Raw genomic sequence first — 17,126 nt, 5'->3', positions numbered from 1 at the left:
GTCACATTGCCCATCCCAGCACCTACCAGTAACAACTTTCTCAGAATCTATTTTTTTGGATCCTTTTGATCCAAAATAAAATGATTACCACAAAAATAATAATAATGGTATTAATTATTTTTAGAATTTGATGAAAATTGAAAACTTGTTGAATTTGAATCTGGTGAGTGCGTCTAGGTGCATTTTTGTTTTTTGTTGTGTGTTTGTTTGAATTTTTTCACTTTTTGCCGTAGTTTGAATCTTGCAGATCTTCTTTATATTGCGTCAAAATGTCACAATGAAGGGACCAATAGAAATGCTCCGTAATTACGTGAAAAAAAAACTTTTTACATTGACTTCCCCTGTAAGTGAAAAAGGTTTTGTCCTTCTCCTGTAAAAGTGATAATATTATACTAAAGTTACACCCCTAAAGAAGAACGAATATATTAAATATTCAAATAACGAAATGTTAATGAGACGTATTAGAATTATAATATTCTCTATTCTAATAATTTAATGTTAATGAGTAGAATTAGATTAGAATTATTATGTTCTCTATTCTAATAATGAATTGTTAATGAGTAGTATTAGACTTATATTCTCTATTCTAATAATTTAACGTTAATGAGTAGTATTAGACTTATATTCTCTATTCTAATAATGAATTGTTAATGAGTAGTATTAGACTTATATTCTCTATTCTAATAATTTAACGTTAATGAGTAGTATTAGACTTATATTCTCTATTCTAATAATTTAATGTTAATGAGTAGTATTAGAATTATTATGTTCTCTATTCTAATAATTTAACGTTAATGAGTAGTATTAGAATTATTATGTTCTCTATTCTAATAATTTAACGTTAATGAGTAGTATTAGAATTATTATGTTCTCTATTCTAATAATTGTAAGTTAATGAGTAGTATTAGTAGTATTACACTAGTAAAATGTAATGTAAAAAAGGAAAATAGGTGTACTTGACATAGAGAACATCTTTTATGTCATGTGGAGGTACTTTAAAGCTTCTTAATACTCCCATATTTCATTCATAAAAACGACTCTGTGAAGAATCATCCACTGAAAAGTTCTTTAGGGGGCCAAAAGGGGCTCTGTGGTGTTGGTTCTATAGTGCTGCGAAAAAAAAGTGCTAGGAGATGTTCAGCACATTAGAAGGAAATATGTATGATGTGTGTGAGTGTGTCTGTGTATGTGTGTGTGTCAGGGCCCTGGGGGTAGCTCCTCCTGGAGGCCCCAGAGCTATCCTAAGCTGGGCTTAAAGCCAGCCAACTCTGCCACTGTTTGCTCAGGACATGCCATAGGAAGCTAAGACAACTGCCTGTGTTTGCCCAACCCTGCTCTCTCTCTCTCTTCTCTCTCTCTCTCTCTCGCCCCTTTTCTCAATAAAGCCAGCCACTGCATTCCTCCCCTCCATCCATACCACTCTCTTGCTCTGTTTATTTATCCCATATCCTCTTGCTCAGCCTATGGAATCCACATAGCTGTAGCTCCACTTCTCCGAAATGCCATGAGGGGACGAGAACACTTGCGATCCGCCGCTGTACTGAATAGCCTTTTCATTCGCAGACCTCCACACGCTGATATCATTAGGAGAAGAAACGCTTTAGCACCAGCTGGACCACTACTACACCCACCTCAAACCCCACCGGGAGAATGTGGTCGGTCACAGTTCAGCTAACCTTGCAAACTTTGCGGTCGATGTCCTGGTTAGCTTTAGCCGTTCATTCTAGCCCCTGCCTGAGGTCCAGTCTTCTCGGGCAGGCTTCAGAACAGCTTCCACATGTCCCTCACTTTGCTCCTGAATGTCCTGATAATCGGCACAGATACAATATCAGCGACTTCCAGGCCATGTCGAACTTTTTTCCACATTACAGGCACTCAAACCTCCATGAAATTGTCTCTCTACTTTTTTTTCTTCTTCTTCTTCGTCTTTTTTTGTTACTCTGGGCTCTCTTACCCCTCTTCGACGTTTCATTTCCTGATAAAAAGAGGGTGATGAGAGTCTATTTCACACTGCTGAGCTACTTTCTGTTATGTTAAGCGACCACGGAAAGCTACCAAAATAACTCCCTCGCATAAAGCTACATCAAAGTCGGCTATTACTTCATGCTAATACTACACGCAAGCGTTTCATGCTAACGCTACAGGATTCGAATGCCTCGCGCTAAACCACTTCAAGGTTCAGAAAAACACAAAATAGTGCTGACGCCGTGAAAATCACACCGAGGGAATTTTCTAATTTGAGTTTGTCTTGTTTTTTTTCCTATGATAATCCAAACAGTCTAAACTCCCAAAGTTACATTACCGAAAAAGCTACACCAGCGTTAGCAAAATAACAGCAGTTTGAAAATATTCCCTCCAGCTTTTAGTTTCTTATTTTAAGACACTTTCTGTGATTTCTTTTTTCATAAAAGTCTAGAAAAATAATCCCTACTTTAAGCTTTTAATAAACTGTCCTATAAGCCATGCTAGAATTGCGGGGCATTTCACAGGCACGTCTCACAGATAAACCTTTTCTTATTTTTCCAGAAAACATTTCTTATCGAATCAGTTCTGAATAAAAACACTAATTTTTACTAATTAGGTTAAATATTTCACTATTGACAATATTTGGCACAATTAATACACCAAATATTAACTGACCACATTACTGGCAGTGTTCACCTCCTTAATTTAGACATTCAACTTAATTTTAATGAAATATTGAAGTCTAATTTTCTTTGGAGTATTTGTGTTTACCCTTTCTACAGTTAGAAAAACAACTGCATATGATCTCTAGTTTCAGTAGAATATGTCATTTCAATAATTAAAAATATATTATATAAATATGTCCTGGTCAACTCTGTTACCTCTGATACCTAAGAGATGTCAAACTGTGGAGGATAAATATTATTAAGGATTGGTCAGATGTTGTATTATTGTAATATTGAGTGAATCTCCCATTCAGTTTTAACAATATATAATAAACAATATTATGTGAAAATCCATAATATTTGGTTTTTAGACGTGCCGTGTGAAATCTAGTTTGAGGTTAGCAAACAGAGTTAAAGCACGAGATGGTAGAAAAATGTCACCTCTGTTACTGATTTAAATGGTTTCACTGTTTAATGATAACAGAGGTGACAGATGCTTGCATAATTATATGGCATTTTACAAGATGCATTTTATCCAAAGCTTCTTTTATATCCTTTATCTTTTACTCATTCAGTTCTTCCAAATACTTGACTTTAACGAGCTAGCAGCTCTACATTTGAGAAGTTTTGCGTCATTAAAAAAGAGACTGAATAATGCGAATCATGAGAAGCAATGTGAAGCATTTCATATTAATAGATTTTGTTCAAGTTGTTTTATCATTTTTCGCCACAGTAAAATTCATGTTACTACACTTGGTATCAGTATCAAGATCAGCTCTGCCATAGTGACAACCCTGTTGTGCACTTCAGATGACCACACATCTGCGCTGTAAGCAATGGCAAGGCATGTGGTGGTCTGCTTGTAAAGCAGCCCAGATTCTACAGTACACAGACACTAATTTCCCATAAGGTAGGGTATACATAAAAGAGCTAGATCAGCGTGCAGTAAAGCAGAGCCAGAACATCTCATAAATAAAACCTTTTTTTGTTTGTAATTCATTTCTTGCATCGCCATGCCCAGAAAGATCTATTCATTCTGCTTGGTGAAAAGTTGTCTTCCGCAAAGGGGTTATAAGGTTTTGATTCCAACAGAGAGGTTTTGTGCAATTTCTACGGCTCATGTTTAAAGTTTTCGAGAATGGAGAAAGCTGCTGGTTAAAAAAACATATAAAGCTGCAAAATGCCGTACAAAAACAAGATGCTGCCCTTTAAAAAAAAATAATCCTAAATGCCTGCTCGCGCGGCGAACAAAGATTTCTGTGCAAGCCGAGTTCAAAAGCTTGAACTACAAGTTTGCAGGGCTCTCTGAAAAGCCACAGATGAGAAAGGTCTACACTGAAGCGGGTGGGCTAAAAATAAGGCAAGCAGTTTCATTGTATTTATGTAACGCTTCCTTTAAAAAGTCCCTCATCAGAACAGCACAACAGTGAGAACACTAGTCATTTGCAGGGAAGACAAACAAACCGAGCCTGTGATGGTAAAGGTAAGGGAGCGCCAGACGGCTTCACTGAAAGCCCACGTCAATGCCAAGCGTTTTGGATGGGAAGGTGCAATCAAACAAAGACGCATTCACTCACAACAACATTAGACTCAATACGTGCCTGATAGGCCTTCCTATTATCACTTGTTTAAAGCTTTATTTACCTGAGCACCGCTACGCAGTGTCGCCAGTTGCAGAGGCCTGGGGCCATGTTACAGGACCACCAGAGCAACTGGAAGGTTACGAGAATAAAATGGCCACAGGAGCAGCCAATCAGAGAAAGGCCATTAGAAAGCCTCCAGCACTAAGTCAACATCTCTGGTGCCCATCCAGGGATCAAACTAGCTCCACTAGCATTCGGTTCCACTGCGTCCAGGCCTAACCCACTGCTGCCCCAGGCATTTTGCTGTTGCACAGCCTATAATTAGCAGTGTGATGTCATCCTATTCTTCTTTATGCATTACTTCATTACTTTGGAGCCCCACAAACACGTCCAGTCCACATGTTATATTCAACTAATTTGTACTAACTCTTAAAATACAGTCATAACAAACAGCTGTACCATTCCATTCATTTTTTATATGATTCAGAATTATTATTATTATTATTATTATTATAGCATACACTAATTACACAGAGTAGAGTGACACACAGCTTAACATATTCTTAACACATATTTTTAATACAAGCAACCTTCAAATTTCTGCAACAAGTGAAAATATATATAAAATAAATCTATATAAAATACAAAGTACCTGCCGGCGCTGAACATGTTGGTCGAAAGCAAGCGAGTGCAAAATGTTACATTTTTAACAGGCTGAGGGGCTAATTCTAATAAAAAATAAAGTCAGTTAAAGTGATGCAAAATACATTTTATGAAATTCCATGATGTTTGATGATGATGATGAGGTTTTCCAACCTAAATTAGCAATTCCTAAAATTAGGTGGCATCAAATATAGTAAATTTAAAGCAGCATTATGCAGAAATTAGAGATTTCTTGCAGTCACAGTCTGAAAATGCAATGCTCCTGAAGGAACTGCTCTACAGGCATTTATGAACAAGCTGAGAGATACAGAACTGTCACTGAAAGTGAAAGAAGCACAGTACAGTTATATTACTCATGTAAAATCTGGAGTTTCACAGTTCTCGCAAGCGTTGTCCTGCCTGCTTTACCAAAGTTACACAGCACAGTTAGCAGAGTGCCGAGCCTTCAGAGTAGCAACAATAGGGATGCCTACCTTTTAAAAATTAGTGGAGTTAAAGCTGCTGTTTTAAGGTAAAAATATTACATACAGTTGCTTTAATTTGGAAATAGAAGTACTGCATTACAAACAACAGTGTACTGTAGTAAGCTTTCAATCAATATACAGCTAGAAAGGCGCTCACTGTGAGATATTTCCATGCTTCAAAAGAATGCTATATTACAGCCACCAAGCGAGTGACTAACATAATGAAGAAGTGACTTATACACATAACTCAGTAACCAAAACCACTTGTGATGAAAAAAATCACTTCAAGGTGAATATTGAGAAATATCTTTCTGACTGATGTCGAAATTTGCAGATGAGAATTTAGCAAATATTGTTATTATAATTGACTATAATAGCAAAATCAATACAATGATTGATAAATGATGCCGTGCTAAAGCCAGACCACTGCATATAGCTCATATTGTTCTGTTTAATTTCAAACATTGTTTCATTTCAGCAGAAGCACATGTGAAATCGACGTCGTTTTACCACGGCTGATTGAGGAACCCCTCTAGATCTTACACCTAGATGATCTTACACACAAGATGACCACAAGGTACAGAAATCCTACAGTTCATTTTATGTAAGCTGATGTTAAACTACTGCTAAAAGTTTTTTACTGCTACCAATGCTGAAAATCTGAACACCAGAACTCCAATTTTTTTTCTTTTTTATTTTATCTTGCTCTAAAAACACAGATGGTTTGATTACAATCACATTCAGGTGGCTTTTAGCTGCAACGTGTAGATGAGCGGTTTAAAGCATCCGGCTAATATAAACAGCCATTGAGAAATGCAGGCTTAAGTGATGCTTAGAGCAAATTCACAAAAGTCTTCATACCTCCAAATGCTCTCATCAGGTTCTCAGTAAACACACATTTGTGCAGGGGTTAAAACACTTCCTGACCAGAAAGTGCAATACTGAAAACCACATACACGTGGGTGACAAAGAAACTGTGCTAACTGTGAGATGCCATCCTGTTTGGTTGAGGCTCTGCTGCCACAAAGATATTTCCTATTTCAAACTTACACAAGACGCCATACTACGAGGGTGTACAAAACAATGGCTCTGCCTTTAGCGGATGTGAACGCACAGAAAAGGATTTTTGAGGTGCCTGGCGCCATTTTGAACACCATAACAGCGCCATCAGCCTGCTTTGAGATTGCGGCCGGAGCACGGCGCTTGTTTAGCGCGGGGCGGCATTGATAAAAAATTGGCAAATAACAAAAACCAGAACCACTTTCATCTCTGCAGCGTTTGTTGAGCATGATTTTCTCAAGTGGCGAAACAGTTAAGGCCTTGTTTGGCCTAAACTGTTAACGTCTACGGAGAGAGGCATCAGTCAGCAGTTTATGGGTTCTGAGTTCTGAACCACGCCGGGTGCACTAGAACAATAAACCTCTGTCTTTCAAGTGACAGTCAGAGCACAGCAACATCTGGTGGCAGGGCTCATTTTGGGTTTCCACTCTGCTGATTGACATTATAGTCGGCTGAAAAATAACGCGCCCCAGTAAAAAAAAGTCCACCACCCCCCATAACCCGCCATTCCTTCCTCTTAGGTTTCCACCACGCTGATTGACATTACAGACCCTTGAAAAATAATGCACCCCAGAAAAATCCACTCCCGTTACCCACTGAGGTTAACCCTCCCCCCACTGATATAATGAGGAGCAGGAGAAATATGATGCGAATGCGAGTGTGCGTTGAGGAGGGGTGGGGTGTGTGTGTGGGGGGGGTAGCTAGCTGGTGCCGAACCCACCACCACTTCCTGAAGCAGGGGGTGTGTTAGAGCACCATGGCGCACCGCCGTTTCTGTAACGCGGATGGGTAGGAAACGCAGGCCCACATCAAGGACTGACTGATCCTGATCAAAGTGCCCTAAGTGCTGAAGGGGATTTGAATTAATATGGCTTCTTTGGGTTGCTTTCAGTAGTTCATTCTGGGGTCATCTTCAATCTCTGCCTTCACAGAAACTCGCAGCAATCTCATTTCATACATTTAGTTCCAATGACTGTAATTTTAGTAAGTAAAGCGGTCTGAAGCGTTCGATTTCGTTCTACACGCCATTACCCAAACGCAGTTTTACCTTGTTTATTCCTCCTCACACGGCATCATTAATCATGCCAATTAAAGCCATTCCGTTCTAAGCACACTGATTCATTTTTCTAAGAAATAATCTCCACATTCCCAGGAATCAAATGACACAATCTATCTTCAGGTCGGTATCTTCTATTTCGGCAGGCAGCACCTGGAACTACTATTGTACATTACGAGCAGTGAGATCCTCTCAGTAGGCTTTGGCATCTCTACAGACAAAAAAAAAGGTCTTTTCACCTCAGCTATTTTAGCAAGTTTCAACAGAAGTCCAGAGCGCTCTTCTCCCCGTGGACAGGCATCATTATTATTTACAGTGCACATTAGTGAATCAGTGTGCTATTCAGCGTCCAGCCAGCAGCCATTCAAAGCCTCGACCCCCCTCACAAGAGCTCCGACTCTGTCTTTCTGCCAAGGCCAATTTGCGCACCGCTAGGCTAGCGCTCCCACTGCTGCTACTGCTACTTCACAAACAGCAGATACATACACTACTTTACTGAGCATATTAATGTGTATATATATATTACCAAGATATTACTTGCACTTGCATTTGCACATCTGCATCAGCAATGGATGCAACCTAAAGTGTAGCTGAATGCAAACATTTGGACATAATATATATATATATATATATATATATATATATATATATATATATATATATATATATATATATATATACACTTTATGTCCAAATGTTTGCATTCAGCTACACTTTAGGTTGCATCCATTGCTGATGCAGATGTGCAAATGCAAGTGCAAGTACTGCACATAGAATAGGATTCTCATGAGCTATTGTCCAGAGAATCATATCCTGTATGCTATCTATTGTCACCACGTGGGTATAAAGCCCCCAGCATATATACTGTTTACTTAATATACTGCAAAATCAATAAATAAACAATGTATAAAGTATAAAAAGTCATGGCACATTAAATACATTAAAAACACATAGAAATTGTGCTCTACAATGTGCAAAGGAATGCCATATTTAAGTTTCATTTAATTGCATTATTGCACTATATACAGGAAAAATGGATGGTTGGTATCATTTACAAACATAAAAAAAAATGTGTGTGTGTGTGTGTGTGTGTGTGTGTGTCAGAGAGGCTTTTTGTAAAAAGTGGGCTAAGAACTGAAATATTAGTCAGCCATCCACAGCAAATCAAGCAGGGTTGATGATGCTGTGAACACTTTGGGTTTCCATGAACCGGCACAGGCCACCACATCACACACCAGCAAGCCAGTGTCAGACTGGAGTAACACACACGCTTCTGCACGGCTCTGACTCATGCACACCATTGGAAAGGTCTCACCAGGCAACATTTCACATTTCCCCTTAACGCCACCACTGCACAGTATGACAGTATGTGGTTTACAATCAGTTACAACTTATTTAGATAGAAGACGTTATTATAATGATTTATATATATATATATATATATACATTCTTAATTATACATAACGATATATATGTATATACAGATATAGATATGTGTGCATGTGTGTGTGTATGTCTGAGAGTGTGAAAGGTGTAATTTGCTCACTGCAAATTAAGTGGCAACATGTAATTTGGGAGACTTGGTAATTTTTACAGTCTTTTTTAAACCCATGTTCTCGATTGAGTCGCTCGAACCGTTTTCACACAGATCGCAGAGAACTCAGATGGCCGTCATTTCAAACTCATAAATATTCATAACAGATCTGATCTTTTCATGCCCTCCCCCACCACTTTCATCCAGTGGTGCATTCCTTGCTTTATGATATGCATGGCTTAGCTCTTTGCCTGATGAGAGCACAGCACCACTGCAACATGGATCTCTCCAGTCAGCAGAATGAATGAACGGCCCGATGCAGCCTAAAACTCAGCCGCTCAGTCAGTTACAGCCTTAGACTGCCTCTTTCCGCCTAATTACCTTCACGGTGTGCAAGCCGCAGCGCTCTGGCCTACCAATGTGTTTCATATCTCATGTCTCCACAATGGTTGAGTCATGTGAGAAAGATAAAGAGAGAGAGAGAAAAAAACAACAACAACATATTGACCGTAAACAAGCCTTTGCTGTGGGGAATTGGTTCAGCAAATAGGAAGAGGTGCTTTTCACTGTACATGAGCAACCATTTAGGTGCCACAAAGGCTGATAAGCATTTTAGCATGTGCTCACCAGTGAGACAATGCTGGAGTTAAACCACGTCATTGTGGTTGGGTGAATTCAGATTACGTGAAGTTATCAGTTATCGGAATATAGATAACATAAGTGTGTGTGTGCGTGTATATATACAGTATATACATGAGTGTGTACATGTGCTCATTGCACACCAATGTTCAATCAGTGTTACAACTGTACACCTGAGGCTTACTCCTATTGAATCATATGCTCCATAGATCTTGCCTCAGGGAGTGTTACCAATTTGAATGCACTGCACACACACATATGCATACTTACATAGTAGCATGCACAGTGCCGGCATGCATACACACACACACACACACAAAAGAAATCATTTCCCTAGTATTATGCCTGTATACCATTTTATATATATATAAAATATTTATATATATATATATATATATATATATATATATATATATAAATAAATTTATGCTCCGTATTGGTTCTGTTCTATGCCTTATTTAAGCCAAAGACATTTGCACTCCTAGATTCGCCACTGTGCAACCCATTTCCAGTAATTGCACTGCCTGGGAGTTATTTTTAGTTGGTTTAAGCGGCCGAGTAAAAGCTAGAGAGAGAGAGAGAGAGAGAGAGAGAGAGAGAGAGAGAGAGAGAGAGAGAGAGAGAGAGAGAGGGAGTGAGAGTGTGCAAGAGAGAGAGAGAAAAGACAGAGAGAGAGAGAGAGAGAGAGTGAGGGAGTGAGAGTGTGCAAGAGAGAGAGAGAAAAGACAGAGAGAGAGAGAGAGTGAGGGAGTGAGAGTATGCAAGAGAGAGAGAAAAGACAGAGAGAGAGACTGTACATGGTCTGAATAATGTGATGAGCTCGCTAATGGGGCTTCAAACTCTACTTAAATGAATTAAGGTCTTTTACAGTCATCAGGTATGTAACAGATAGCATGCCATCCCCACCCACTCACTAATCTTTGATTCAGACTGAAAACGGAGTTAAAAAAGTTCTAGCCTGTCGTTTCAACTTTGGCGCACACTGATGTTAACTGGGGGAACTGGCCCATATTCTTTAAATTCCATTTTGACGCCTATAGTGGTATGTGCTTGCGCAATAGACAGACAGACCACTGTTTATGCAAGTCAGGCTCCTTTCCTTCTAGTTGTAAACGACATCATTTATAACAAAAACATACTGACATCCTTCATTTTTAGATATAACATGTTCATTTCCATTATCTTCGTTTTTGCCATTTTCACTTTTGACATGATGTGAATCTGGCAGCTGTTCTGTACGTTGTGTCAAAATTTCCTGATGCACGGACCAATGGAAATGCTCCAAAATGACTTGAAAATGAATAAAATCTGTTTACACTGACTTTCATTGAAAGTACAGAAGTTTTTTTCCATCTCCAATAGAGTTGCTGTTTTGGAAATACAAGGTTTTTACATTATAGCAACAAACTTTGTATATATAAAATATTAAAACACCTACACTTGTTACATGGCCAGCTGTTTACTGTATAAATGTATAAACATGCTTTACCTGCCAGTCTATGTTCTTATTATCTTTCCTAATGGTCAAAAGAGCTGGACGGGACAGAGCTTGAAAGTGCTGCGTGGTGTTCCAGCAATGTTTCTTGTGATTTCATTAGAGTGTTTGCATTGTAATGCACGTCAGTACTTTACAATAAGGTTAGAAAGGGTGGGAGGAAAGTGGGCCAGCTTCTCATAACCTATCCAACTTCATTTTTTAATGAAGTGAAGGAGCCTGAGGCTTCGCACAAGTCATAATGCATTCAGCAAATATTCTCTGGACAAAACATGCATTTATGAAGAAATGGCCTTTACTGGAGGAATGCATAGAGAGTATGCTTAACAAACAATACACCCACTCATGAGAGAAAGGGGGAGAATGGGTGAGCGAGAGAGAGAGAGAGATTAGGCAAAAAGGGAGTATGACTAACAACTCTACAGAAAACGAACTCCAGCTCAGAGGCATATGTTAGAGAGGATTCTGCAGCTTCTGAGCTAATGCTCTCAAACTCTCGCTTGTCTAACACATAGTGCAGAGCAATAGATCATCTATTACTGACTTCCTGTGATACTCTTTTTAGTTTTAATGAAATTTAAAACAAGATATTTGATAGGTGATGTGAGCTGACAGCGATATAATGCCTGTGAAATAGTGCTGTAACTGTTGTCAGTGAAAAAACACTAGTTTTGAGCTTTTTAGCATTTTATCTTTTTCTTTTTAACAGTTAAAGAAGTGCAGTTTAAAAGTTCATTTTGAAAGTTTAATTTATTTACAATCTGGAAACATGCAGCCCAATCAAAACAAGCTATGCGAACTTGGTAGAAACCATTACGCTGTTGAATGATATGGAATTTGATCAATTTCAGCCACTTTTTTTTTTTTGTCCCTGTTTCCTTGATTACCACACTGTCAGTGTGATCCAGCTGTCGGCTAGCCTCAACTCAACTGTGGAACTCAATGGAGTGTCTGTAGGGTTTGAGTCAGCCCTACTTCAGTAAGCCCTGCTCAGCTCATAACACGATCAACTAGCAACAAAACAACTACCGACCTGAAACTGAAATATACACCTCCTGCTCCAAAACGCACCACAGCTCCACCAATCTGCCCCCAGAAAACTAGATGTTCACTGAAGCCACCAGAGTGGCTGAAGCTATACATGACCGTATGCATTTAGAATTGAATGCCACGTGATAAATGATAAGCCGACAGATTCTCACTTGACTGGTATTTGGAACTGCTTGGCCTACTGCATATTCATCGCTTCCTGATTGACTGCATATTGGTCTATTTAAAGGCAGTTAGCATCATCCATGCTGAACATACTGCAAAGTAGCATTCTCCCAGGAGGCAACTGCACTGTCTGCATTACAGCTCAAGTTCCACCATTCGTTACTTTAAGTTACATATGGCACATTTTGTTTTTTGGCAGGGAGAACAGAAATACACCACATGTCCAAATGTTTGTGGACACCCCTTCTAATGGATGCATTCAGCTCCTTGTAGAGAGGCACTACCAATAGAATAGGACTCTCTGGAGCAGATAAACATGAACCTATAGGCACCATGCCCCATGCCAGGTTTGGGCTGGTGACCCCCACACGAGCTGTGGAGCAGTGGATCTGTGTTCTCTGTAATGATGGTGCTTCATCCAATATGTTTGGGATGAGCTGGGGAGTTTAGAAGTTGAAGATGTGGTGATCCTTCAAAATGCTGACCTCACTAATGCTCTTGATGCTAAATGCAATCAAATCCTCATAGCAATGCTTTTCCAAAATCTAGCAGAAAGCCTTCTTCCCTGGACAGTCGAGACAGTTACTCCAACAAAAGCAGGATAAACTCTTTGTAATAACCTTGATTTTGGTGGAAACCATGAAGGAGCAGGTGTCCCAATACTTTCGTCCCTATAGTGTATGACGTATACAGCTGCAAACCAACCAGGCAAGTCAAAATGGGAGCCCATATCTACTCTTTTGTTTGATGACTGCTGCTTTGCCACTCCCACCCATTCACATACAACCTGTTCTTGGCAAGTATTTTGATGTTCCCATAGCAACAAGCAACGTGTGTCATTCGGCCACTATGTTGCCTTTCTACGTCTACGTCCAGGTTCAGGTGAACCTGACTGACATGAGGTGGTGTGGGGGGGAGGGAGGCGTGGGTCCATGATTCCCAACTTCCCTACATGTAGCGTTGGGTTTCCTGTGCGCGTAGGCTAGCATTTCCTTTTTGAGAAACGGAGCACATCTGCACTCGTAGGAGACGTAGCACCTAGCGCTTTAGCGTGTTAGCAGCAGGAAACGAGAGCCACCCTTCACACTTGGCCTAGTTTTTCAGAACCATTTCCGGTTCACGGGGTGCCGCAGAACACCAGCGCACATCTTGATACTGACTCTTATTGTACATGCGGCCCTCCATAGGCCGCATGGCCTCGCAGGCCCGTTCGGATGGCTGCATTATTAAAGCGGGGCCGTATAAAGGGCCATTGTGGTCAAGGGAGCAGACGTTTCCCTTCAAATTTGCTGCATAATGTCCACTTGTATAAGATCGCTTTTCTTCATATGGAGCCGGCATACTGTACTACCCGTACTCTGCTTGGCTCGCCCGCTGATCTTTTCCATATGTTCCAAGCCACAAGCTAAACTCCATGACATACTTCTATAAACACACATCACCAAATTATGAGTTACTTATAGGCGAGAGAGGGGGATGTTTAAGCGCGGTGCAATGTGCTGCATACAGCAAGGCTTTTAGGACCCTATATTAGCTCACTGATCGTTGCGGCGCTTGATGTTTGCAGCCAGTTTCTCTTATTGTTTGCCTTTATCTCACATTCCATCTGCTCTACGCAATTTCGTGTGCTACTTCGCTCAGGGACGTCTAAATGTAACCAATTCATGGCACCGTTTTTGAACGAATGTACAAATGTTCACCGCGTGAATCACACAGCAGATGGAATGTGGCTACGCTAACTCTCTCGGTAACGACCGATACTCTCCACTAAGCTGAGGGTCACCGTGATGAACTATGGGACCACTGACGCCTAAAATAACAGCGCTCTGCATCTCCACTTCTTTAAATCAAACCCACTGTGGTCAATTACGGCAGCTGCCGTTCTGCAAAGTCTACAGGGCTCAAAATGTGGGCGGCAGACAATGCAGCTCATTAACGGGCACTTTAGTGACCCTTTACATGAGAACAGAAAATGCAAATGCAAATATTTGAAATGTCGTAATGCAATTTATGCAAAGTGCCGAGGAAATGTCCTGCTGTACCATAGTCTGTTCCAGCTTCCAGGGTGATTTAAGGCGTGTAAAGCATGCATACACTCATCAGCACATGCATGCAGTGTATTCCAAAGCTGGATTCACTGGTTAACTGGGTTATCTGAGGCGCGTTTCACCTTAAAACGTCTACATACGAGAGGAAAAACATTCAGATGCATTCAGACACATTTCCCTCAAGTCCAACCACAAATGTGGGTGGAATTTCACAGCAATCAGGTGACAGGCGGTGCAGAGTCCCATAGCAGCTCTGCAAAACCCAATTAGGGCTCCATTGAAGTGGTCACTACCACAATTACACCGTTCCAGCTCAAGCCAACACACAAATAAAGGTCTTTTGGATTCAGTGGAGTGTTTGCTGACAGGTGCAAGACCCCTTTGTGTGCCAACAGAACCTGTACAAGCAACCGGGGCTCAGATTTCACATCCAAACCCCTTCTCCTCTCAGCGTTGGGCACAGAAACCGGGACTGTTAGCGATGTAAGAGTGGGAACGAGCGCGCAAAGTGCGCGTCTACGCGTCCACGGCGTTCACCCGTTCCAGCCCCAGCAGCAAACTCAAGCCACAGAGGCGCACGCGCATCTACAAGTCTTCAGCTCCATTACTTCCAGCTGTGTGCCCCGCTCGGCTTAATTAGCCTGCGGCCACACACACACACACACACACATTTACACCACGTTTAAACAACACATCTATCCATTACCGGTTGATTCGGTTCGAAAGCACTGCGCCTCGAGACTGCTGCGCGCACCCCAGTTAGACTCGACCAGAAGTTGACCTTACGCGTAAAGCATCTGCGTGTTGCATTAGTGCAATGCCTCGCGCTGGAGAAAATACAAATGCAATTGTAAGTGCACGGCCACACGAACTAATCGCACAGTGCATGCACACATGCACGCGCTGCAGGCGCTGTAAAGCTGTCGCGGGCAGAACGCGCGATACCCAGCGTGCAGGTTTTTTTGCCTTTGTATGCACGAGGCTACGGTAATATGAGAATAGGTTGCTGTATAATAATTAGCCCACGGCTAATGAATCGCAGGAGTCATGCAAACACGTGCACTCGCCACTACGTCACACGTCACGGGCGCGAGAAGCGTATCTAGTTCATTTTTACTGTAAAAAAACAACAAAAAAAAAACAAGCTTGTCCTGTAAACAACAACAACAACAACAGCAACTGCTACAGCAACAGCACCATCTAAAAGCACGGTGTTTTCCACCCCGTGCTCGCGCGTGCAACTTCCAGCCAGGCTTTTCTCTTTTATCCCAAAGCCTCTTTGCTCGCGCCATCAATTAACCAAAAGCAATCCCCCCCCCCTCTCTCTCCCCCCGCGTCTCGCGCGGTGCAACTATAACTAAGTTTGGGCTCTTTTCTGTCGCTGATTGTCATTATTTGTTTTCTTCGCGACCCACGAGCTCGTGCGCGAAATTAATTAACTAAGCGTCGGCACGGCAACCCGCGAGCGAGAGTGGACGCGCGGTTAAGCGCGTGCGCGTCCGTTCGCTCGCTCGCTCATGCACATGCACGGAGAAAACACGGAGGCACGCGCGCGCGCTCTGGAGCGGCGTTGGGCTGCTGTTTCTGTGCAGCAACAACAACAACGCGGAGGAAAGAAAGTAAGGTGCAGGAGCAAGAAGCGCGAGACTGTGTGTGTGTGAGAGAGAGAGTGTGTCTGAGAGAGAGAGAGAGAGGCAGAAAGAGAGAGAGAGAGAGAGTTTGAGGAGGAGGGGGGTGTTGTTTTTACCTTGTTGCAGTGGTAATAGTCCAGAGAGGCGAGGCTGGAGTCGGCAGGCAGCGTGCAGGAGCCCACGCTGGAAGGGGGTGCAGGATAAAATCTCACATCCATCGCCCGCTCCGCTACACTGAAGGCATGAACACAGGTTCAGCGTCTGCGAGTCTCTCTCTCTCTCTCTCTCTGTGTGTCGCGCGCTCGCTCGCTCTCTCTCTCTCTCTTGCTCGCTCACTCACTCTCTCTCTCTCTCTCTCTGTGTGTGTGTGCCTCACTCTCCCTCTCCCTGCTCTCCCTCACTCGCTCTATTGTTAACCCAAACAAAAAGAAACAGAACGTTTGAAAGAGAGAGAAAAAAAGGGTCGAGTCTCACTCACTCTCTCTCACACACACACTCTCTCTCTCTCCAAGCACTCTTTCCTCACATCCGTTCGCGTTTTTCTTTTTTTCTTTTTTCTTTTTAACTTAAGCGCGAGAGAAAGAGAGTAAAGGAAAGCGAATGCAATGGTTTACTGTTATTTAAAACTCGCGCGGACAACAACAGCAGCAGCAGCACAATATTAATTATAAAATAATAAAATAAAAGTTCAGGTTTTTAAACACGAGGGTGCTGCAACTACTTTAGAGCGCGAGCGCGCCTCAGCGTTTGTTCACGAGGTTGAAAAGGTGCAGCGTGCACATGCTGCTGCTGCTGCTGCTAGGCTAACGCAGTTTGTTTGGCTAGGGGCTGGTCTGCTTTTCCTCTCTCTCTCTCTCTCTCTCTCTCTCTCTCTCTCTCTCTATGCTTTGTCATGGAGCAGGAGAATGTAAGCACGCGCTCGCAGCCCGCCGCGCCAAATGCCAGGCGACCTCTGCCGTCGGGAGAGGGAACGAGGGAGGAAGGGAACAGAGGGAAAGGCAAGAGGACTGAGTGTTAGTGGGGGGAGGAGGAGGAGGAGGAGGAGGAGGAGGAAGGACGCTGCGCGGGTCCATAACTACCTTCAGACACCGAGAGAGTTCATATAACC

General features: G+C 41.9%; 1 protein-coding gene across 4 annotated transcripts in view; it reads right to left on the bottom strand.

The window, feature by feature from the left end:
* The window catches only part of tox2 (TOX high mobility group box family member 2), a 162,852-nt gene extending 145,997 nt beyond the window's left edge, over positions 1-16,855 (bottom strand). For 3 of the 4 annotated variants that reach the window (XM_072684789.1, XM_072684790.1, XM_072684791.1), the window contains exon 1: positions 16,135-16,855. In XM_072684789.1, the coding sequence (XP_072540890.1) occupies positions 16,135-16,236 (102 nt within the window). In that variant the 5' untranslated portion in view covers positions 16,237-16,855. The remainder of the gene's footprint in view (positions 1-16,134) is intronic. The other variant, XM_072684792.1, reaches the window with a different exon arrangement.
* Between the last annotated feature and the right edge of the window lie 271 nt (positions 16,856-17,126).

Source organism: Salminus brasiliensis, chromosome 7 (genome assembly GCF_030463535.1).
Source record: "Salminus brasiliensis chromosome 7, fSalBra1.hap2, whole genome shotgun sequence".
NCBI lineage: Eukaryota > Metazoa > Chordata > Actinopteri > Characiformes > Bryconidae > Salminus > Salminus brasiliensis.
The sequence above is the reverse complement of the archived record's forward strand: the minus strand, read 5'-3'. Positions and strand labels throughout refer to the sequence as shown.